General features: G+C 35.5%; 1 protein-coding gene and 1 long non-coding RNA gene across 2 annotated transcripts; one reads left to right on the top strand and one right to left on the bottom strand.

Moving 5' to 3' along the window:
• Nucleotides 1–800: 800 nt before the first annotated feature.
• Nucleotides 801–4941, top strand: LOC135143252 (uncharacterized). The gene is made up of 3 exons (XM_064075131.1): nt 801–1657; nt 1711–2388; nt 4894–4941. The coding sequence occupies exons 1-3, from the start codon at nt 1415–1417 to the stop codon at nt 4939–4941; spliced, it is 969 nt and encodes a 322-aa protein (XP_063931201.1). The 5' UTR covers nt 801–1414.
• A 17813-nt stretch (nt 4942–22754) lies between these two features.
• On the bottom strand, nt 22755–23884 carry LOC135143343 (uncharacterized). The gene is made up of 3 exons (XR_010282763.1): nt 23684–23884; nt 23418–23628; nt 22755–23365 (listed from the first exon to the last, which is right to left on the bottom strand). It is a non-coding gene; the product is annotated as an uncharacterized LOC135143343 (long non-coding RNA).
• Between the last annotated feature and the right edge of the window lie 475 nt (nt 23885–24359).

The following is a 24359-nucleotide window of genomic DNA, read 5'->3' as shown; positions in this document are numbered from 1 at the left end:
CCTTCAATTCGCAGCGGGGAACAGCCGTGCCTGCACATTCCATACTTCCTCGACCAACCAACGACATGAACGGCAACCACGCTTACGGACTACATAGACACAACCAAAACTTTTATTAGTCGTTGGATCAAACGTACATTGGAAAAATCGGGGGTGGACATATTTTCACGCCCCATTCCACGAGATGTGCATCGAGCTCTTCAGCAAAACGAACCAGGCTGTCTTCAGCCATGATAAACAAAACGTGTGGGTGTTCGAATACCTCCAAAATGTTTGCACAGGTCTATAATCGACCCTTGCGGGACACATTCGCTTTCGGACGAAAAATTTTACACACCGCAAAATTTTAATCTTGTTACCTTGACAAACTTACACTAGGGGGCAAGTTCTTATTCTTTTTTGCACAACCTGACTAACTTTAAACAGCTACCAGTATCTAAAATCAAGTGATGTCGAGGACTGGACGTCGTGATATAATTGTCAAATCAAACGAACTTACCTGTGAAGTTCGATTCCAATTATATTAGACGTCCAGTCCGAAGATATCACTTCCCACCCAACCCCCGTGTATGTATAAATCTTTACCCTCACGCCAGGTTGTGCATTCCACTTTAAACAAAATGACGCAGCAACGGAGAACCGGTGGAGCAGTACCCAGAGAGGGGGAAATAACAATCTTTAAACTCCGTGGCGTAGAGTAGCACAAAGGGCATACTACCAGTATCTAAAATCAAGTGATATCTTCGGACTGGACGTCTAATATAATTGGAATCGAACTTCACAGGTAAGTTCGTTTGATTTGACAAATTATAATGCTGCATAAAACGACCGGAAAAATAATTTTTTCTACTCCTATATATGAAAGTAGACTTTTTCCCATCGTTTACCCTTAACGAAAACATCATTTTCACTTCTAAAAGTGAAAATACTTATTCATTCTAGAAGCGAAAGTAACCATGGACTGCTACGTGAAAAGTGAAAATTTAAAGTTTAAATCCACTGAAAATTTAAGTATCTTTTTTTTAATTTGATCAACTGATTGAAACTAAATTGATTAAAACTGATTAATAAATTTGAATAAAAATTAAACAAAAATGTTTGACGCAGCAAGATCTGCATACGCCTAAGCAACCAGTAGCGCTAGTCAAGTAGTCATATTGTTTATTCTACGTGATTGTTTTATTTCGTAATGACATATTAGGTTTCAAATTGTGTTCCTAATTTATTGAAAAAGAAAAGCCATGTCTGATTCAGAAGAATCGCGTAGTTCCACACCACCTTGTGTGATACAAGCAGCAACATCCGCTTCAAATGATATCTTACCACAAAAATCCCAACAGAGATATCAGTTTGTATACGAAAAATTTATCAACGGAAGGACAACCGAGTGACATCTTTTTCCGAAAATGTCTTGATGGCTTATTTCGATACATTGTCAAACAGTCTGAAGCCCTCCACATTATGGAGCATGTATTCCATGCTACGAAGTGTAATAAGTCTGAAACATGATGTTGATATTTCTAAATACCTCAAATTAAAAACTTTTCTAAAAAGGAAGTCGACGGGTTTCAAATCTAAAAAGGCAAAAGTATTGAATTCGGAACAAATTCAGTTGTTTATCGATAAAGCAAATGATGAAAAATTCTTGTTCACGAAGGTAAGTTGAGTTGAGGTTGTGTTTTATAATGTTTCATACTAGACTATTTGAAGGTTGCTCTAATATTTGTGATCTGTGGGGCCTGTCGTTCACATGAATTAAAAGATTTAGAAATTCAAGATGTTCAAGATTTAGGAAGCGCTTTATTTGTGACTATTCCAAAGACAAAAACAAATTTACCTCGTTCATTTACAATTGTTAATACCCATTATAAAATCTGCAAGAGATACATCAATCTTCGTCCACAAGGAATAGACAATACGACTCGTAGATTTTTTTTGAATTACCAACACAACAAGTGCACCCGACAAGCTATTGGAATTAATAAATTTGCATCTGTTCCAAAAGAAATTGCTAAATTCCTCAAATTACCAGATTCACAGTTATATACTGGCCATTCTCTAAGGAGATCTTCCACGACACTTCTTGCAAACACGGGTGCTAACATGACTGAAATAAACCAGCACGGCGGATGGAATTCGAGTTCTGTAGCTGAACAATACATCGAAGATTCGATTACTAACAAAATTAATAGAGGGAAAAAAATTTTTGATTCATTACAGATTAGCAAAGAAAATATCGGAAGTTTACCACCTATTGAGGGTTCGTTGTCACCTAAGGAGACAGAAATAACAGAAGCAGAGGTTCCTCCTGCATCACATGCACTTGAAGACAATGTGCCTTCATTAATAATTAATAAAAAAGAAAATAATGCTAAAGCAGCAGGTGTTGTACATAATTATTATAACTGTAATTTTCAATATATTACAAAATAAAATTTCCTGAAATTTATATGTAGTTAGGTATGTTTTTTGTCGTAGAAAAAATAGCATTTGCGACTCGAACTGAAAATCAATTTTTTCGTTCGTTGAGTGTGTTACACTCGTCGCTGCGCGACTCGTGAAACAATACTCAACTCACGAGAAAAGTATGACTTTCACTTCTTGTTGCAAAATATACTATTTTCTACTCACTATTGTGATAACCCAAACTTCCCGCCTTAAAATTTGACCTTGAAACAGTTTGAAAGGCCCGCGAAAAATTTAAAAATTCAAAGTTTGGCCTTGGCTGTGATCGTCTAACAAATGAGAACCTACGTTGTGTGTTTTTTTTTTTTTGGTTTTGAAAAATGGCGGGAAGAAGTTCTTTCATACAAGTGCATACACTGTCGAGAGCGCAAGAAATAATAGACAAAAATTGTTTTGGAGGGCGAGTACGGCACCCCTCACAGGGGGAAAGACGCTTCGAAGATTTACTCCTCAGCGCAAAAACCCCCTTTGGTTTTTATTCCCGGACGACCTATTACATTTCAAACACCTTAAGATATGTGAAAGAAAAACACTCGCGAATTGACAAACATACACACACGAAAAACGAACAAACGGAAATTCTGTACATCTGTTTGGAATCAATGCAAATATTTGAATATCACAAATTTAGTAAAACAAAGCAAAAGCTGAATCAAGTAACTGGATGCAAGTACACAAGTTATTACAGGCATGTGGCGGCCGATCTCCCTTTCCCTTTTTTTTTTGTTACGGCAGTTAACAGGAGCACAAGAAAAGTACCCCTGGAGCGTTGTAGCATAAGCGGAGTCTGAGCTACCGGTCTGGAACTGTTCTCCCCCCGCGACGGTGATTCTATCTATCGCAAAGCCTACCCCACACGCATATCCCATGACGAACTTTGCCCTGCGGAACTAGGCCATTACGGTCGTCCAACCCGCAAAGATCTCGACTATTGGGCCAAATCGAGAAATTCACAACGTCGGCGGCCGCCCCCTGAATCTATCCAAACCTGTGGACTTGTACAGGTGGCGCGATAAATCTCGCCAGCTCGACTAGGAACCAAACCTCGCTTCTGCCACGTTTTCTGTGTCATTTAACCTCAATTCCATTTTAAAACATTCAATCTCTTATAACTCTGATGTTAACAACAACTGAACAAGTGTTAAAGTTTCAAAGAGCAATAAACAACATTTAAATTCGCCATACAATCTTGTGAAATCTTAAACAACAAATAATTCTTATGTGGGATTAAAGTTGGACATCAAATAATTTATATGATAGAAAACATTCATCAACAAAGTATTTACAAAACAAAACTTAGCAAGGATTTATGAGACGAAAGATCTGGTGTGAAGTAAACTTGTACAAATAGAAATGTTATGTGAGGTTAGAACTGTAGAACATGAAATTTACGTTCAATTAAATTTATACAACAAATAAAATTACTGAGGTTAAAATTGTGAGATTAAAGAAATATTGTATGATGTGAAAATTTGCAGAGTTAACAAAATTTACATGAGATTAATTTTTGCCACACTTTATCAACGGTTCAAACGAAGAGTTTACATTATGCCAAATTATATCATGATCTAAATGATTGGTTACTTCAAAAATAATTTACTTTGAGAAGTTAAAATACTACGAACTGGTTAACCCAACAAAACACATAATAAACAAATACAAAAATATCCAATCATCGCTCCGAGGGAAAAAGCGTCTCGGTGATGTAAATATCCAAAATCGTTGCGAGGAAAAAGCGTCTCGGTAATGTAAATTTTCTGTAGCGTTGGGGGCATGCCTTAATTAATTAATCAATCTGGCGTTGCGAAACATGCCCCGATGAATTAATCGTGATAACGATGATAACCACCTAAGGGGAGAAAATATCATAACCCCCCGCCAGTCCGCAGTATAATGAACTTGTTTAACTGCCGTAAATGAACTATTAGCAATCTTGTGTGAAGAATTTAGAAGTGTTATAATGTAACACTTACGTATATGCATCCAGAGACCTATTCGTAATTAAACATAAGGTGTTTTTCCTGACTAAGTGAATTTCATGAAATCTTCTAGCAAATGGTTAATTTAAATAATCCTGATTGTTAAATTGTGTTTGCACTAGCTGACTATTAAGAAAAACTAGCTTGATTTGTGAATTTTCAAACAAAGAACAGATTCACAACACGTGTTCGCGTCCGACCGGAAGTCTGCAATTTTCGATTAAAAGGGCGCAAGAATTTACCGCGCGGGTTGGGGACAACTGTATCATTATGAAAAATACGTTTGATCGTCGTTAAACAAAGGCTTCCTCCCGTTTTATTAACTACCAAACCAACTAATTTAAACCTAGCTCTTACCGCGTGGTTACACTTACACGAAACACACCAGAATGACACACTCTACCGCCATGCCGCTTTTCTACCAACCCTCTAACTGAAATCACCCTAGCGCTACGTGCTGCCATCTAACCCAAAGATCATGCAAACTAACTCCTAAGCGCTACGTGCATTAGACCATCCATGCATATTTGGTTGCCTATGTTTAAGGAGTTCCTTTTCGTGATTGAACTTTTTTTTTTTTTTTAAATTCAAATTATTCAAATGCGATTTCGCGCCGCTGTTAATTAATTTCAGCGCGAAAACTTTGATTTAAATTCGGTCACCACACTATATAGAAAATAACTATTATTTATTTTTCAAAATGGGCGCGAAGGTCAAGGACACGCAAAACCCAAAAAAATTTACTCTTAACTGTGTAGTTTAGTATTTTTTTACACCTCCTTATTTTACTTTATCGACAATGCAATAGTGACTGATCTGTCAGTTGAGACGTCAAGAGCCCCATTAAATTTGAATCGTTTCTATGAGCGCGTTCTATCGCAATATTTATGATAGATTATGTTCTTACGGAGTGGAGAAGCTAGAAGAACAACTTAAAAGCACCCAGCAGAGATCCTAAAGGAACAGATTTATAAATATGTCTAGGGTAAATGCTATGGCAGTGACGAGAGCAAGAGGAATTATCCACCTATTTTTCAATATTCCTACCACTGTCACGTTCTGTGACTGTCAGTATTTTCCAATTGAACTGGCGTGGGGACAGTGTAAAGTATATTACAATAAACATATTCGGGAACACGGTGGCGCTATTGTGTTGTACAGTCCTTATGGCGGGAGGCTCTTGCTACAGTAAGTGCAGACAATTGGCAAAATTTTATTAGATGTTGTGAACGGCTGATCAGGGATGATTGGAAGCGTTTAATGAGGTAATGCACCATATGAAGCCATACCCCCCAATCATAATTTCTCTCGATTCTGATTCTGATTCTGAATCAGAATGTTTTTCTAATAACTTGTCAGCTTGGCACTTTTTCATTTGGCATTTAATGTCAACAACAATCAGCATTAAGCCCTGAATGCAAACGGCTCTAAAGTCCTTGCTATGTACAGCAGAAGTGTTGAAACATGAGAGTGAAAGCAATGTAAATTCTGTGTTTTCTGTTGTATAACCATGACCGACTAGTATAAAGATTATGGCCTATCCAAGAGGTACATAGATAAATAATACTACGTAAAATAGAATGCAAAGTCGGCTGTAATGCGTGTCCCAGGTTTGTATCTAGGCTTACGTACCGGCCACATATCAAATTATGCATGGTAAATATTTGTGTAGAAGTGAATGCCATAGATAATTTTTACAATAATTTCAGATAATATGAACGACTCCGAAAGACACACCCATGATCCCGTAAACCCTATTTCTATACTGGATTCTCAAAAATTTTGTACTGAAGTATCTCGAAATTCCAGAGAAACCCTAAACGAAACTTTAAACCAAGAATCTTCTCGAATACTAAATTTACATTCAAATTCTAGGAATATTTCGCGTACAGCCCGTAGAAACAAAATTAAGGAAGCTTCGTATCGCCAACGATTGAAATTATACTCCAAGTTTGAAGTAAAATTAGAAAGCAATATTTTAAGTCAGGATGCTATAAATTTTTGTTTATCACAATTAAAAAGACGAAATGTCAAACCAAAGGGTCGCAGGTTTACCACTGAAGATAAATTATTTGCATTAATGTTTTATAAACAGTCTGGGAGATGTTATAGAAAAATGAGACAGATTTTTGCACTGCCTTCACGTCAAACAATTATGTCTATGTTGAACAAAATTCCAGTAGACGTTGGTATAAACAAAATAATTTTCGACAATCTTAAAGAATCTGCTTCAAAATTAAATAACCAAGATAGAATATGTGCATTAATTTTTTATGAAATGTCCAGAATGCCCCACATAGACTATGACAAATAAGTATACGGATACATTTTTCGGATTTCAAAATTTTGGATTTGAACAAAATTTACAGATAGCAGATCATGTTCTTGTTTTTTCATTCGCGGATTGTTTAAAAAATGGCAACAGCCAATATACTTTGCATTTTCTTTTTCGTCTACAAAATCTTACATATTGACAACTATTATAAAAACTCTGGTTGAAAAAATACAAAATTGTGGATTCTAAATTATGGTTACAATTTGCGATCAAGGCCAACCAAACCAAGCAGCTATAAATTCTCTGCTAAAGGAGTCGAAACAACGTTATAAACCTAAAAGAAGAATTTTATTAGGGGATCAAGAAATTATTCCATTATATGACACGCCTCATTTAATTAAATGTATTAGGAACAATCTTACTTAAAATTTAGTGTGGAAAACAAGCGAGGAAGTTTTGATTGCAAATTGGAAACATATAATCGATGCGTACTACAGTGATCAAACATGTGGAGAATTACGGGCTCTACACAAAATTACGGATCTCCACGAAATTCCGGAAAAAATCCAAAAGATGAAGGTGTGCTATGCGACACAAGTTTTGAGTCACTCAGTGGCATCGACTATTACGCCATTGGTTAAATCTAGTAAATACAAATTTAAAAATAATTAACAGATTCATTTACAATTTAATTTTACAGCCGAATGCAGTTTAACACACGAGGCAATGAGAACAGCACGAATTATAAAAATTTTTGACAAGCTCTTCGACAGTATAAATGGCAGTACTTTTCAACCACGGTGCGGAAAACCATTTTCTGGAGCCGGATTTAAATCTTCTGGTCATAAACATTTTTGTAAGAAAGCTATCAAAATTTTGGGTGATATGTATTTCGTCGATGAGGCCGGAAAAATGGTAGTACCTCCGTGTGTAAAAAACTGGATTGCAACGTTAGGTTTTGTGGATTTACATACAATTTTAGTAGAACAGGGCAGGTGCAAATATTTTTTACCTAGATGTTTAAATCAAGATGTTATTGAAAACTATTTTGGCAAAATCAGAAGTCAAAGAAATCGCGCAACTAATCTAACGGCAGCCCAATTTAAGGAAAGTTTCAAATCTCTATTATTACGCAATTTTTATAGTTCAAATTCAGTGGGCGCAAACTATGAGAAAACGAACATACTGGATTTATTTCATATTAAAGGACTTGTGGATAAAAACATAAATCAACCTTCAGTAAATGAGACGAGCTACGAAATTTTAAACGTGAATATGTACATAGCAAAACTGTGTCCATATGATTTAGAAAAAGATCTTCATAAAAGTATTGTTGGTTATGTGTCTGGCTGGGTTGCGAAAACATTAAGAAATTTGAAGTGTGAATATTGTAAAACCCAAATTTTAAACAATTTTTCGGAAGACGAACAATGTTACAAATTAATACGTGTAAGAGAATACAATTGTAATAACAGAAAATTGCAATATTGTAAATTAGATTTTATAAAAAAACATTAACAGAATTTATAATATTTTAAGAATCGTTTTAAGCATCGGACATCTTTCGACAACATCAAAAACAAAATTTCGTTTATAGTATCTCATCATGTCAAATTTTCGTTTCATTGTGAACATAAGGAATTAATTGAAAGTGAAATATGTAATAAAATTATATATTTAACAATTTTTACGTTTGTAAAAGGTTTGAATTTAATTTTAAGCGGTCGCCATACAAGACTTTCCACACATAAAAATGCATTATATCAAAATGCTTGTATAATGTACCAAAAAAGATTAAGGCCAAAAAATCGTAGACAATACTAATAAATAGTATATTATTCTACTCTGTGTTTTTGATAATGAAAATACAATAGTAATTATAAAATATGCAGCAATGACGCATCTAGTAGTTCATGCTTTAACACCGGCCACAAGGCACCAGGGGGCGTTCATTGAGACCAAAAATCAAGTGGGAGTTTGCATTCTCTTTACGTAGTATTATTTATCTATGAAGAGGTACCATATGTGTTGCCATCTATTTATTAATAATTACACTTAATAATTTAGCAAAATTTTAATTTGATTTGACATTATGAGACTTCAAAACGTGTAATGGTCGTTTATTTCGGTATGAATGCTTTTGTGCCTTTCAAAAAGTGTTAATAATTCTTTTGTCGTTTTTGAATTACACTATGCAACACTAAAAAATTCACAGAAAGTTCAGATAGTGTTTGAGGTTGGGTATACTCCATATACTAAAGAAAAAAATGTTTTATACTCATATCACATCACAAGACATAGATAACGGGTGTTTTGTTTTTCTTACTTTTTGGGACACTTGATTGCATTTAATCGTAAAAATATCGCTTTTATGTATCCACCCATGCTTGCAGACTTCTGTTGGTGTCTTCAGAGGGATACCGCGAGATCTGGCTACAATAGGAATGCCAATCGTTCGAAAAAAAAGACCTTTTCTAATGAAAAATGAAGTATTGTTTTATTAATTTTGTATGATTTCAAAAAATTCAATAAACACTTTTCATTGTGATACCTGATGTGATAGGTTGGGTACCTATACTCCATACACTAAAGAAAAAAATGTTTTATACTCATATCACATCACAAAACATAGATAACGGGTGTTTTGTTTTTCTTACTTTTTGGGACACTTGATTGCAGTTAATCGTAAAAATATCGCTTTTATATATCCACCCATGCTTGTAGACTTCTGTTGGTGTCTTCAGAGGGATACTCCGAAATCTGGCTACAATGAGAATGCCAATCGTTCGAAAAAAAAGACCTTTTTCAATGAAAAATGAAGTTTTGTTTTATTAATTTTGTATGATTTCAAAAAATTCAATAAACACTTTTCACTTTGAAACCTGATGTGATACGACTCTTTCAAGCACAATCCTCAATTGAGTTTGAGGTAAGAAATTTTAACTACATACTGTGCATTCTGTGAATTTTATTTTTTTTTAATTTGTTGCATAGTGTTATTAATAGATGGCAGCACGTATGGTACCTTTGGACAGGCCATAATCTTTATACTAGTCGGCCATGGTATAACATACTATTTAGTTACATTTTCTTTTGTTTACAATATTGTAGACGTGTACAACACAGATGTACAAAAAAAGGTGTTGTTTACTGTAACGTCCGCGACCCCGCAGTTTTGCGAGGGTTGTGATCTCCGCTAACTACACTGGTAAGTTGTCGACCTTGAAATTTGCTTAAATTTTGAAAAAACATATAACTTCATCTTCCAACATTTTTACCTCAAGAAACACCACTTCAAACGTTGAAAAATTGCAAAATATTGCGTTGTTTGTTTGTATTTTCCATGACAACAAATTTATTGCATTAAAAGGGACTTGATACTTTATCATTCAATTAAATTTATAATGAAGAGTTTTTTTTATCTAATTTTACAAAATCTTGTGTGCAATTTGATAGGAAAAGTGTCTTTCCACATTCAGGACATGTTTTTGGTCGAGACGAAGTCGATCTCATGTCTAGAATGTGGAAAAATGTCACTTTTCCTATCTTATTAGTGCACAAATAGCTATTTCCTACAAGTGTGCGATTTTCTGACTATTACCTAATTAAAATTACCTTAGAACGATTTGAAACAAGCAGTATTTCAAACTAGTTCGTTTTGCTTTCGGAAATGAAACATGTGCTTTTTGTTTTCAGAAACGTCAAATTGAAACAAAATTTTATTTTTTATAGAAATTTATTACTACACTATTATAGTGACTGATATTAACCGAACCCTCGATTGAACGTGAAATTTCAATTTCTTGAGTATCGATCAAAACAGTGTTATTAATGTCTAATTGTTGGTTATTAACATTTTAAACAGCGTAAGTTTCTACAGGCAACCTACAATGATAAAGTTGATTAATAGGAACAAATTAAGAGTTTAATGTGCTTACCTTCATCATTAAATATTTGGTATTATCAGCATTGATAAGGAATTTATAAAATTCCTCCCTGGTCAAAGATTTTGATTTTTTACTTCTAAACCCATCACTTTTACGCTTCAGAAAAGAAATTAATCTCGAATATTTGTCAATATTGACATTATCGTTTGCACTCAAAGTAGACTTCAGCACTGAAGAATGGCTCCATAAGTGGAAGACTTGTAAGCTTTCGACTTTTCGCTGAAGTACGATAACAACACGTTCTCGGAAGATTTTTGAACTTTATTGCGTTTGCACCAAGTCTTGAAATTATCGTATACCATTTGGTAGCGTTCTTTTGATTGTGCACGTAGTGTAGCATTTACTGCCTCCTTTGCTGCTTCACACAATTCGGGTGGAGTGCAACATTCGCTATTAGAATCACTCATTTTTGAATTAGCACAAGCGTACACGACACGGAAAAATGGCGACTGAAAACACTGAAACACGTAATAGTTATTTACATGGCAAGCTTAGTAAATTCCCCTTTACGGGCGAGCCGGAATGTTTGTAGTTCTGTAATCCGGTGAGCCCCAGTAAAGGCTAATTGCAAGTGAACCGCGTACAACGTTTTACTTCCTCTTGCTCAAAATCCTGAAAATTAACAACTTTGGCATCTCTAGAAATTCTACTTACAGTCATAGAAATTATAGTCATTTTTCATAGTTTGCTCTGGTAATTATGGAAAATTGAATTGTTTGAAAATAACGCGTAAATTCGATTAATAATTTAAATAGTTTAATTTTGTTTCTGAGCTCTATTAATTATGGAATTCGATAAAGATGAAGAGTTTGAAGGTGATTTTAACCCTTTCGGTAACGATTTTTTTACATATCCAAAAATTTTCATATTTACCACGTTACACAATAAATTTTTTGATGTTTTTTAGCACCATCCTCAATTTACTATCATTTTTTATTAAAAAGTTACGTCTTGTACACTATAGTGTACTTCGTGAGTCAACGGGTACAAAAAAATATAAATTGATACTTAGTATATTTCATTTTGTTAATTATTTATTATGATATATAGAAAAACAATTTTGTTTTTTGTAATACAAAGGTGGATTTGACATTTTGAGCACAAAAATTAGGTTTCGACTATTTCGAAAGATATTATTTCTGTTGTATCTTCCGCATTTGCAATGCAAATACATATTTTGAATAAGATTTTTCTTCCCACTCGTCATCTTCATCGTTGCTCAGATCACAGTACACCATACAGTAAGGGCAGCTTTTGAAAGGCCGATAAGAAATGCACGTAACGGACTAGAACAACAATAACCGACCGTTGGGTAAGGACATGACCTTGAATTTTGTCTTGAAACTGTAGTGGCAAACCTTGTTACTAAATAAAATTTACCACCATATCAACATTGTGCGTCAAATTTGAAATTTTAGATGTTTAGTATTTAATATTGTAACTGTGATTTATTATTTTTACTGAATAGAAAATGCGCGTTCGAACAAATAAATATAATAAATAATCTGGTGGAAACTGTACACAGGGCACAGGGGTGTGGTATGCTGGTATGGACACAGTTACGAGGGCTGCTTTTCAGGGGCGGCTTGTCCTATGAGGCAGGTGAGGCAGTGCCTCACCAATGAATTTTACGCCTTATTAGGATTTTTACTATTTTTTAACGACACATTTCGGTCAATAATTTGTGTCTTTTTTCTAAAATTTTAAAAATAAATATGGAAAATTATATTCTTATTTTTATCTCAGTAGGTACTCGTTGCTCCCTTAATTAAACAGCGCGCTGAAACAGTCGACACAACATGTATTTTGTGACGCGAATGAGGCAAACTCGAAGCTTGCCTCTACAGAAGATATAGAAATCATATCGTTAATAGGCAAGCAACCTGCAATACACTCATAAGCGGTATGAGTTGAAAAAAGACAAAATTGAGGCTAGCCTCATTTCGGTGCTTGCAAAAGAGATGCAATATTTGCGCGCGGAGAACGTGCGATTACAATGCAGTCTGCATTTGCCGAAGTATTCAAAATTAGGCCGTTGATTGTTTTGCCACAAATCTGTGTGTGTATAAATTGATTCAAAATTTCGGTAACAGAATTTTGTCTTAAAAGTGCCTACGTTTGCGTGTGTCGCGTTAGTGCTTTGTGCTTGTTATAATTTGATTTCGGCAATCGTTATTTAAGATTACGAGTAAATCGGAATTTTTCTCTACTAACGTTAAATGACAATAGCAGTTCTGTTTTTTCTACTTTCACGTATGATGATAAATTCTATGTAGTTAAGGAATTAAAACGGCCGGTTCCTGATTTGAGTAAATCGTTAATTGATCTATAAAAAAAAATTAAAATGAATCCAGAGTATTTATATTTTTTTCGTTTTGTTTTTTGTTATAAATCAAATTAGGTTTATTTTATGTTGTATTTGATTTTTTTCGATATGTTTTCTTTAAAGTTTATTTTAATTTTTTTTTTAAGTTATATTAGTTTTTTCTGACAACGTTTCCCTTTCCTTTTGTCCTGTCATTCCCATCCTTTCCTTACAAGAGTTCCTTACACCTTCACGTTGGTTCTTGGTGGACAGTTAAATGAGTTTACAAATTTGTTTATTTGACTAAGTAGAAAATATTTAAGTAATCTTGATTTATTGATATTTTGGAGCGTATTGTGCTTTGCCTCATCAACTTTTCAAGTCATGAGCCGCCCCTGCTGCTTTTATAGATCGACCACATGAAGGTAAAATTGAGTTGGTAGAAAATAGTGAAGCAAATCGTTTTTCTAGGGCTGCAACATAAAAGCTGAATGCTTCATGTAGCATCTTAGGGTTATCAAATGGTGGATCATCATCAAAGGCGTTGAAATGACAGAGAAGTTTATCATATATGTATGATGACATTACGTGCAACGGCAAAATAACTACATGTTTCAAAGATATATTTCATCAAGCATTTCTTCATTAGTATCCACAGACATAACTTAACAATTTTGTTCCCCCATGTCCAGATGTCTGTAGTCTGTCATATTTACTTCCACAGATTTATGTGCAAAAGTTGTTCAGCTTAAAACTGTATTAATAATTTGACACTGGTTACTCTCTTTAGATTCAATTGCTAGTAAAGTAGATCCTAAATCATTACAACTATTGGCATTTTCACTGTGCCGTAAAAATTGCATGCCAAATAATTTTTTATTGATTATAGAATAATATAATTCTTTATATTTCTTATCTTACAGATCCCAAGGGAAATTTAAAGAAGCCCCTGAAGCAGGTTTTTTCATTGTGCCTGCAATCACGAGGTGGTCTACCACTGTAGTCCATGTTACTATGAAAATGTTCTCAGAATCACTTCACTAATTTAACTAACAACAAATATTCAACCAAAAACAAAGTACTTTTCCCAGGGAAGATGAAAACAACAGCGTTCACTTACTGACTCTTTAAACGGTTCACACTTGGCGAAAATTGAAGGCATTGCCAAAATAGGTACATAGTTGATATGTTTGTGTTGAAATTAACTTTGTCAAGTGATAGACTTTTATTAATGAATAAAATAAATATAAAAACAATTCTTTTTTATTGTTCAAAATGGTATTTTCTTCATAGAATAGTACGAAGTACCTAGAAAGAGTAATAATCCTACATACCTGAGCATCTACCCGATGTACTGTGTATCTACTTGCAAACATTGTATCTCCCCGGACACAAATTGAACATCTACGCGTTTTGTGAGCATTTAATCTAAAAATGAGCATCGGCGTGGCAAATGACTATTTGTCCTTATAAATAATAAATTAAATGTAATATATTTTTTTTTCCTTAAGAATATAGAGTTAACAAAGTTAGTTGAGTTACAAAAGTCTCTTTTGCTCCACGTTGGCCACCAACGAGCGATTTTCATGATTTTTGTGAAACTTTGCTGGTTTTGAATTTGAATTTTCTGTCCTCGATAGTTGATGCTCAGCAAGAACCACGGGAAGGTCTGGAGCAGATCTCGCTAGGAAAGGAGAGGGCTAGGATTTGTTAATGAGGGATAGAACGTTATACAGTACAATACAACGGAAATACAATACAGGTACCTACAATCTAGCTACAATACAGAATACACTACAGATACAGATACAATTCAGATACAATACAGATGCAAAGTTAGTACTCAATACACCACCGGAAGAAATTGCACCAAAAATTGAGAATGTTGCAAAATGAAAACCCAAGCAAGCACACCGATGGAACTCGGGACGAAATCTATTGGTCGCAGCGCTCACACGCCCAAGGGAGAACGCAGCCGCATAAATCCAAGGTCGTTTTACCTCAGTCTCAAAGAACGATGCAACCCAGCGTCTAAGGGCCAAAAGAACCCCCCCAGGCCAAAGCGTCTGACGACATGGAGAATTCAAACCCGGAACCAAAGAATGCACTGTTGCAAAATGAAAACCCAAGCAAGCACACCGATGGAACTCGAAACGAAATCTATAGGTCGCAGCGCTCACACGCCCAAGGGAGAACGCAGCCGCATAGATACAGGGCCGACTGACCTCATCCGTTTAGGATGATGAACCTCATCCGTTTAGGATGATGACCCAGCGTCTAAGGGCCAGCAAAACCCCCCCAGGCCAGAGCGTCTGACGACATGGAGAATTCAGTCTCGGAACCAAAGAATGCACTGTTGCAAAATTAAAACCCAAGCAAATGCACCGTGAAAACAAAGCATTTGCACCACTGGAGCTAAATTGGCAAGACCCAAGTTAAGTTAGTAACACATACAATTTACAGTAGAAAATGCTTCAATTACAAAAGTTACAATATACAAATTTCTTCACGTTTGCCGCCAAAGAGCGATGACTGTGCTCGCTCGTTGCTGTTGCCCAGCAAGAACCAAACAATACGAGGAGGTCTGGAGTGCGTCTTGCCATTAAAAGAGAGGACTAAGGTTTGATAGCATGGGTGAAGGACACCGTATTTTGTAAATTTGTACGCCGTACTTTAAAAATGATGAATACGGTATTTTGTGAATTATGAACGCAGTACTTTGTATATTCTAAAGGCGTACTTTATCAGTCCTGAATGCATGTTATTAACAACATATTTAAAAAAAAATCGGGCATTTTTGGAAAAATATCCACTTTCCTTCGTGTTCATACCACTTAACACAAAACATTTTCGCTAATATTTATTAACAATAAATTAAAAATTCGCCAACACGTGCTACTTTTAACCCAAAACGAAACTCCAATATTGCTGCTACCAGACCGGAATCAAAACTGAACAGAAAGGATCGAAAATGTGACCTTTTATCTGGTAGCTCACGTGACAGTGACATCATCGTACGTCACGATGAGATTACAAAAATATTTTAGATCAGAAATTGTACATTTTCGGGGTTAATTTAACAACGTTTAAACAAACTAATTTGTTTTTACTAACCTCGTGTTCTTAGGAAAACGGATTTCGGTTTAATTATCATATATTGATAGTTATCATATTTGAACATTATGAATTGTATTAATTATTTTTAAATTTTATTTAATTATATCGCGAAAATGTATAGCTTTGACCCACCAACTTCAATCGTTTCGAAAATTTATCCAAAATGTAAACATTGTCGACCAAACGAATCACGGAATCCGATAAATTAAAACTGAAGTCGTACTTACCCTGTTTTCGGTACTTTTCGGAAAAATATCCATTTTCGTTCGTGTTCACAGCACTAACACAACATATTTTCCGTAATATATATTAATAATAAACTAGAAATTCGCTAAAACGCTCCACTTTTACGCTGAAATGAAGCGACAATCTTGCCGCCATCAAACAGAAGTTAAAACTGAACACAAAGGACCGAAACACGTGACCTTTATACAAGTAGCTCAGGTGACATTGACGTCATCGTACGTCACGATGAGATTGCAAAATTTATTTTTCAAAATTTTGGCCGGGAAAATGCACATTTTCGGGGATAATTAAACATTGTTTAAACAAATTGATTTGTTTTTAATAATTTCGGGCTTGTAGGACAACGGGTTTCGGTTTAATTATCATACATTGATGCTTATCATATTTAAACATTATAAATGATATTAATTATGTTTAAAATTTATTTATTTATGTCGTGAAAATGTATAGCTTTGATCAACCGATTTCAGTCGTTTCGAAAATTTTCCCAAAATTTAAATATTGTCGAGTGAACGAATCACGGAATCCGATAAATTAAAACTGAACTCGAACTTACCCTGTTTTCGGTCCTTTTCGAAAAAATATCCATTTTCGTTCGTGTTCACAGTAGGTACTAATACAACACATTTTCACTAATATTTAAATATATAAATTAGAAATTCGTGAAAAGAGCCCTACTTTTAAGCCAAAACGGACTCTGATGTTGCTGCGACCAAACCGAAATCAAAACTGAACGCAGAGGACCGAAAAATGTGACCTTTTATCAGCTGGATCACGTGACAGTGGCGTCATCGTACGTCACGATGAGATTGCAAAAATTATTTTTCATATTTTCGCTCAGAAATTGTACATGTTCGGGGTTAATTTAACAATGTTTAAACAAACTAATTTGTTTTTGCTAACCTCGTGTTCTTAGAAAAATGGTTTTCGGTTTAATTATCACATATTAATAGTTCTCATATTTAAACATTATGAATTATATTAATTATGTCATTTCTGCAACTCTTGAGTTATTCTCTAAAATAAATTGACTGATCCATACATTTTTTTGAGTCACTGTAAAAGCAAATCTAAAAAATATGAATGCAATGATAAATTACGAAAATATACTGATGATATTTTGCACAATTTAGATAGGATTTATTCGGCAAAATCTTGAGATGACGTCATCAAGTTTTTGGGCTTGATAAACAGATATATTTATTTTGATTAAAAACCTACAGTAGCGGTCATTTCTACGGAACCACTCGATAAAAAGTCAAGTTGGTAGCCCTGTCATCTAGTACTTTACGCCGAACGCGGTTGGTAGCGGTAGTTGATATGGCAATCGAAACTAGCACAACACGAATGTTTCGGTTGCCCTCAGCTATGCCGCACTGTATCCCGTGCAGACTGTATATTCTGTTCATCTGTTTATTAAAATAAAATATCTACATTGACAATGGGGCCATCCAACCTGTCAAATTTTTGACACATATGTTGTCCCCCAGAAACCTGTCAAGGTCACTTACACCAAACAAATTTTGAAAATTTACACTAGGGAGTGGTTCTATAGAAAAGATCGCGACTTTATACCATGTCAAACAGTAACTTCAAAACGTCTGCTGTAGGGTAGATCTTAGTTAGGTTGGTATTGTACGTTGGTACTGTTGACAGTTGGTTGGGAGATTAATAAAGAGTCAAGCATGGCGAAAGACGCCGTAACAGATATTAATTAATACCAGGGGTGCGATTTTGTTTCTCGATTGAAGTGATAAATTATCGCTTGCGATAAATGTCATTGCGTAGCTTTTAAATGCAAAAGTTTGCATTTATTCTTTGCATATAAGCTTATTAAATGCTCAAAAGTTTACAATTACCTTAATTTTAAGGACTTATAACTCAGAATTACGATTTTGAACTTCTATTTTGACATAAATTTCGAGGTTATGTTTCCAAAATTTATCACTTCACTCAGAGCTATCGAGAAAATATCACTCCATGAAGACTTGATTTCGTGACAGAATCGAGAAATGTGACAGAAATGTCTCACCAACTCAGCCTCTCAACCAATCAGCAAACGAGATTTTATCGCTGTCGAGTTTTTTTCGATCGAGAAACAAAATCGCACCCCTGGCCCCCAGCAAAGCCAACCACCACATGGTGTCAGGGGTGCGATTTTGTTTTTCGACCGAAAAAAACCCGTTAGCGATAAAATCTCGTTTGCTGATTGGTTGAGATGCTACATTTCTGTCACATTTCTCGATTCTGTCACGAAATCAAGTCTTCGTGCAGCGATCTTTTATCGATAGCTCTGAGTAAAGTGATAAATTTTGGAGACATAACCTCGAAATTTATGTCAAAATAGAAGTTCAAAATCGTAATTCTGAGTTATAAGTTCTTAAAATTAAGGTAATTGTAAACTTTTGAGCATTTAATAAGCTTATATGCAAAGAATAAATGCAAACTTTTGCATTTAAAACCTACGTAATGACATTTATTTTATCGCTTCGATCGAGAAACAAAATCGCACCCCAGGTGTCGAAAGATACAGTAAAAAGTGTTAAAGATACACAGTAAACTTGTACCGACGGGTTTTTCAGTAAAACATCGCTGAGACATCGTTAAATAACGAGGTAAACACAATGGCGACCGTTGAAGAACTACAACAACAAGTGGCTCAGTTACAGCAAGCTCTACAAAGATTAGAGAGTAGGCTTCAACACAGTAACGCCGAAAATGCAACTAATAATAGCACCATCATTAACACAGTGCCTACACCAGATAGATTTTCGTTCAGCAAAGATGATTGGAAAACTTGGATTACGCATTTCGAACGGTACAGACAAGCCACAAAGATAAATACGGCAAGTGAAAGCTCACAAATAAATTCACTTTTGTTACATATGGGCGCGAAAGTAACTAAATTATTAGAAAGCCATCAGTGCACCGAAACAGATTTCTCGACATACAAAGAACTAAAAGAGTTCTTCGACAAAAAGTTTACAGGAACAACCAATGTAATATATGCACGTGCAAAATTCAAAATGCGTAAACAAAAGGAGGGCGAAACTGCACAAGAGTATATAAGTGCGTTAATAAGTTTATTTTATTTGTATTTCTTAAGAAAGGGAGATGTAGGGTAGATCTTAGTTAGGTTGGTATTGTACGTTGGTACTGTTGACAGTTGATTGGGAGATTAATAAAGAGTCAAGCATGGCGAAAGACGCCGTAACAGATATTAATTAATACCTGGTCCCCTGCAAAGCCAACCACCATATCTGCAATATTTCAAAATTCAGTTTTGCAATTCTTGATTCAATCAATAAAATAAATTGACTCAGTGATTAATTTTTTTGAGACACCCCCTATAAGCAAAACTAAAAAATATGAATGGAATGATAAATCCCAAGTATAGTCTCATCCTATTTTGGACATTTTAGATAGGATTCATTTGGCAAAATTTTGGGCTGACGTCAATTTTTTGGAGGGAATCAGTAAATATATTTTGAATAAAAATTTATTATGCTTATCATATGTTTAAAACATCTGCAAGATTTCAACGCATTCGGTTTTGCAGATTCAAAATTAAATTGTAGGTGAAACGAAGTTCACAGGGTCAGCTAGTCTATATTAATAAAAATGAATCGCCGAAATGTATGTACGCCCATAACTTCAGAACGACCGCACCGAATTGGACGATTCTTTTTTTTACGTGTTCCTTACCGTCAGGTTTATATGTAAGAATATTTATAAAAAATGAGACGGCTAAAAGATAAAAAAATTTTTAAAAATTTTGCACGGGAATCGCCACTTGGAATGAATTTGAATAGTTGGCCATTCCTGGCGGACCTGTCGCCTGACTGACGTGTCACACAAAACTATTTCTTCCGTGCGATTGTGAAAAGTATTATTGCATTTCAAGTCGTTGTTTGTTTTTTCGTAACAAAAAACGTCGTTGATTTCAAGAAAAGTGTTCGTTAAAGTGAATTCAGTTACGCATTGCGAAAGTTTCTTATTAATTTTGATCTGCCATTCTATTTACCTATGTTTGTATTGATGAGGCTGATGCGTGTTTAAACTCCATATTAATTTTAATAATAATGAAAAAATTTTCAGAGTTTAAATAATATATTAGTTAGTTTATCTTCTGCCTGAAGACGGTACTGTGTACCGAAACACGTGTATAGCAGTGACTACGAATATATTATTTAAACTCTGAACGTTTTTTCATTATTATTAAAGCTATTTACCTATATTCACTTTGTTGGTTTCGACAAAACCTCAAACTTTACCGTTATTCGAGGATTTAATTTGAAGTTTTCAATATTTTAAAATTCTCAAGACAAAATTTACAGATTTGATTGACCGTGAAAATAATTCTGTGTCGTTTTATGAAGTTCATTACAATGCCGAGAAGACGACAAGCTGACATAGGTCTACGAAGTCAATCAAATGTGCGACGAACTACCTCAGGTGCAAACCGCAATGATTTATTTCATGGGTACATGTACATATGTACATACACAAAACTAACACTCTGAATTATACACTTTTATTGCCACAAAAAAATATTGGGGCACTGTATGACGCTAATCAACAAAATAAACAGAGTCGACATTATCGATATTCGAAAGAATGACCACAACTGCCGGCTGTGATGACCACAGATCGAATTGCAGAAAACTATAATTTAATTTTCCGTTCAAAACGTAGTCAACAGATGGCGCAGAATTAATTATTAAACAGATTACGGTTCCCTGTAGTGAGCCGGGTGGGTTAGGGCAGTGACTATATATAGTCACTGGTTAGGGTTAGGTAGCTTCGTGCTTACCCGCTACACCTTGGGTCGTGGGATCGATTCCTGCCCGGGTCTGGGTGTTGTGTATGTCCCCCGTTCCCCTGCAATTGAGCCGCCGGCCTGTAGGGGAACGTAATGAAATAAAATAATAAAAAAAAATACATTTCTTACGACAAAAGAAGTTCTGGGGTGATATAAAAACAGTATTTAACATTACTAGCATGGTAAAAAAGTTATTACTGGCGAACAGAAGGATATGACTGGAGAGCCGCAGGCGAGACACTCACCTTCTGTAGCCAGTAAAAACTCCTTACCTTGCGTGTATTGTTCAATATTTTATTTGTTTCTCACTTGTAAATAACTATTATAAACTATTAAAAACTCTAGTATAAGGCTCGACACTTTCAAAAACAAAAACTTTATTCAAATTAAGTCGGACAGCACTATACTTGACGATAGTTGAGACTCGAATGCTCCCCTCATGGACAGTGAAGTACCATGACATCATTGTTTATTTAGAACTGCGTCCAGTGCTGATCGAATTCCTTCCATATATGACTCATGGTCCCTTTACGAGAGAAATTCCTTACTGCTCCTCCACGCTACCGTACTCTATGTCCTCGTAGAGTGAACGTTATACATACACTAGCCGACTCCGTGAACTTCGTTTCACCTACAATTTAATTTTGAATCTGCAAAACTGAATGCTTTGAAATCTTGCAGATGTTTTAAACATATGATAAGCATAATAAATTTTTATTCAAAATATCTTTACTGATTCCCTCCAAAAAATTGACGTCAGCCCAAAATGTTGCCAAATGAATCCTATCTAAAATGTCCAAAATAGGATGAGACTATACTTGTGATTTATCATTCCATTCATATTTTTTAGTTTTGCTTATAGGGGATGTCTCAAACAAATTAATCACTGAGTCAATTTATTTTATTGATTGAATCAACAATTGCAAAACTGAATTTTGAAATATTGCAGACGTTTTGAAGTTACTGTTTGACATGGTAGGTTTTTGACGTACAACGTCTTATAATTCGATTGAGCCGGTTGCACGCACGAAAAAACATGACTCATGCGGCGTTACCTCGACATGACTCATGCGGCGTTACCTCGCTCTGAGGCGTTCCATGTAAGGCTTGAAGTGCAAGCGAGAACGCGGAACGAGCGACAAAGAGGCACAATCGGCCTTCGCGTTCGGCAGCGTTCCCCATCCGCCTCACTCCTACTTGAGTGAGCGATGCGTCTGCGTGGACAGCTGCTATATTATAGTACATTTACATGTTTTGGTCGAGTATCAAGTGCAGTGAAAAGTGAATGTAGTGTCAATTTTTTCAAGACACATTAAACTCGAAATACTCCCTTTCATTTCCTACTTTTCCTATCATCGTCCTATTCTCAACAGAATAACACAGATTGTAAGAAATTAAATATTACACATGTTTAACAGTTGTAAAACAATTGCTCAACGCACATTTATACTTGTAAAAACTATTAAATTATAAAAAAAAATTGACATAATTGTATTTATGCGTATAAATAAATCTAACTTGATCAATTTCATTGTGATTTCTAATTACCTCCTTCTCTATATACTGCACCGTTTCCAATTTTGAAAATCGGCCACTGCGTACGGCACTCAGTTGTTTCGGCGGCGGGTCGCAGGTTCTCTCGAAATTTAACCTCTTTGCAGTCGATTTTATTGAAAGGATGTAAGGGGGAGACTGATTAGTGGGCGCCAGGTAGTTAGTAAATAAAATGTTTTATGAAACTAGCAACTACCAATTTAGTTTCAAACTATTGAAAAAAAAAAATACATAAGAAAGGGACAACCGATTTATCAAATTAGAAAGAAAAAAAATATAGATTAAAATATTCACACTACTTATTTCGACACAATTAAAGGCCGCGCTTACGTAAGCTTGGTTTACAACGAATTAATTATAACTAAGAATACTTCTTTAGAATAGTGTCTGAAGGGCGATGGAACTATATTTGACGTGTAGGGCGCAAATTCATAGATTGGAAAAATCTGACCTTGGGCGTTTCCAGAGATAGTGATGTTCCGATTAGCGGTAAATTATTTCTGGCGTACCGGCGAAAATGTTCCAGGCCGTCCTCAAATTCGAGAGCTTCAAAAAAGTCAAACGAGAAGCCGTGCCGCCTTCAAGATGGCGTCGTCAAAAAATCTTGGCTTGGTTCGACGTCGCACACGGTACCAGACAAGAAAAGGAAAAACCCTGAAATTTCCAAGCGGTTCACTTAGACGGAAAAGACAGTTTTAATAATTACCTCAAGTGGCTGCTGAGGGTTTTCAAGCAACGAAAAATTTGGTGCGCAAAAATGACACAAGTCTTCACCACCGTGAACACTCTCGGAAAAATGTCGCCGGAAAAATCTTAAAAACCAAGAATCGTCTCAAAGGTAGGGGTAGATATTAAGGTGACCAATGCGCTGTCGGAGGTGACCACTGCCCAGCGGCGTACACGTAAACCGGAAGGGACTGAGACATGGATTCGTTATTAGCAATTAGAATTCGCCAAGACAAAGCATAGCACCTGGTGGAAAAATGACCAAGAGACGGCAAGAAAATTTTCAGAGTGGTGAACCGGGACTTACTGATTATTCCAGGAGTGACGGGAGACGACGCTGACCGGAAGTCGCCTTAAAAGTGGGGTACCTCGTCACTCTGACGTAGCGAAGGTGTCGTCGATAATTAAAAACGAAATTGATAAAGAACCGATAACGATACTTGATAGAAACGTACTCACTCAAAAGAGGGAGCTACGATGATGAAAATAATATTTTTGTTTATTAAAACTAAACGCACTACGGCAAAAAGATAAATGCTGGAAAGGGTTGAAACGACAAAAAAAAATGCAAAATTTTCCGGTGAAGCCTGAGGAAGCCAGCACTACCTGGTTGATTATAGCATCAACTACGCTAAAACAACCTGAAGGGTTGAACTACAAGTGGTTGATTATAGCATCAACAACGCTGAAATTTTACCATCGGTAAAAGAAAAACTAAGATATGAAGAAAGGGGAAAGGACAGAAGAAACAGGTCCATTAGAGGACTTTTACCTCAAGCAGGACTAGGCTGATGGACTATTCTTTTCCCGGCCCAACACAGGAAGACGTAACGCATGTTACACTGCACCTCCCCTACGAAAAAAAAAGGTTGACGGAAAGGAAACCTTTTTAAGAAGTCTTATCCAAGAGAAATGGAGCCGT

The sequence above is a fragment of the Zophobas morio genome, unplaced genomic scaffold (assembly GCF_036711695.1).
Source record: "Zophobas morio isolate AGI-343-1 ecotype UQ-CSIRO unplaced genomic scaffold, CSIRO_AGI_Zmor_V1 ptg000058l, whole genome shotgun sequence".
Classification (NCBI taxonomy): Eukaryota; Metazoa; Arthropoda; class Insecta; order Coleoptera; family Tenebrionidae; genus Zophobas; species Zophobas morio.
This window is presented reverse-complemented; position numbering and strand designations above follow the sequence as displayed.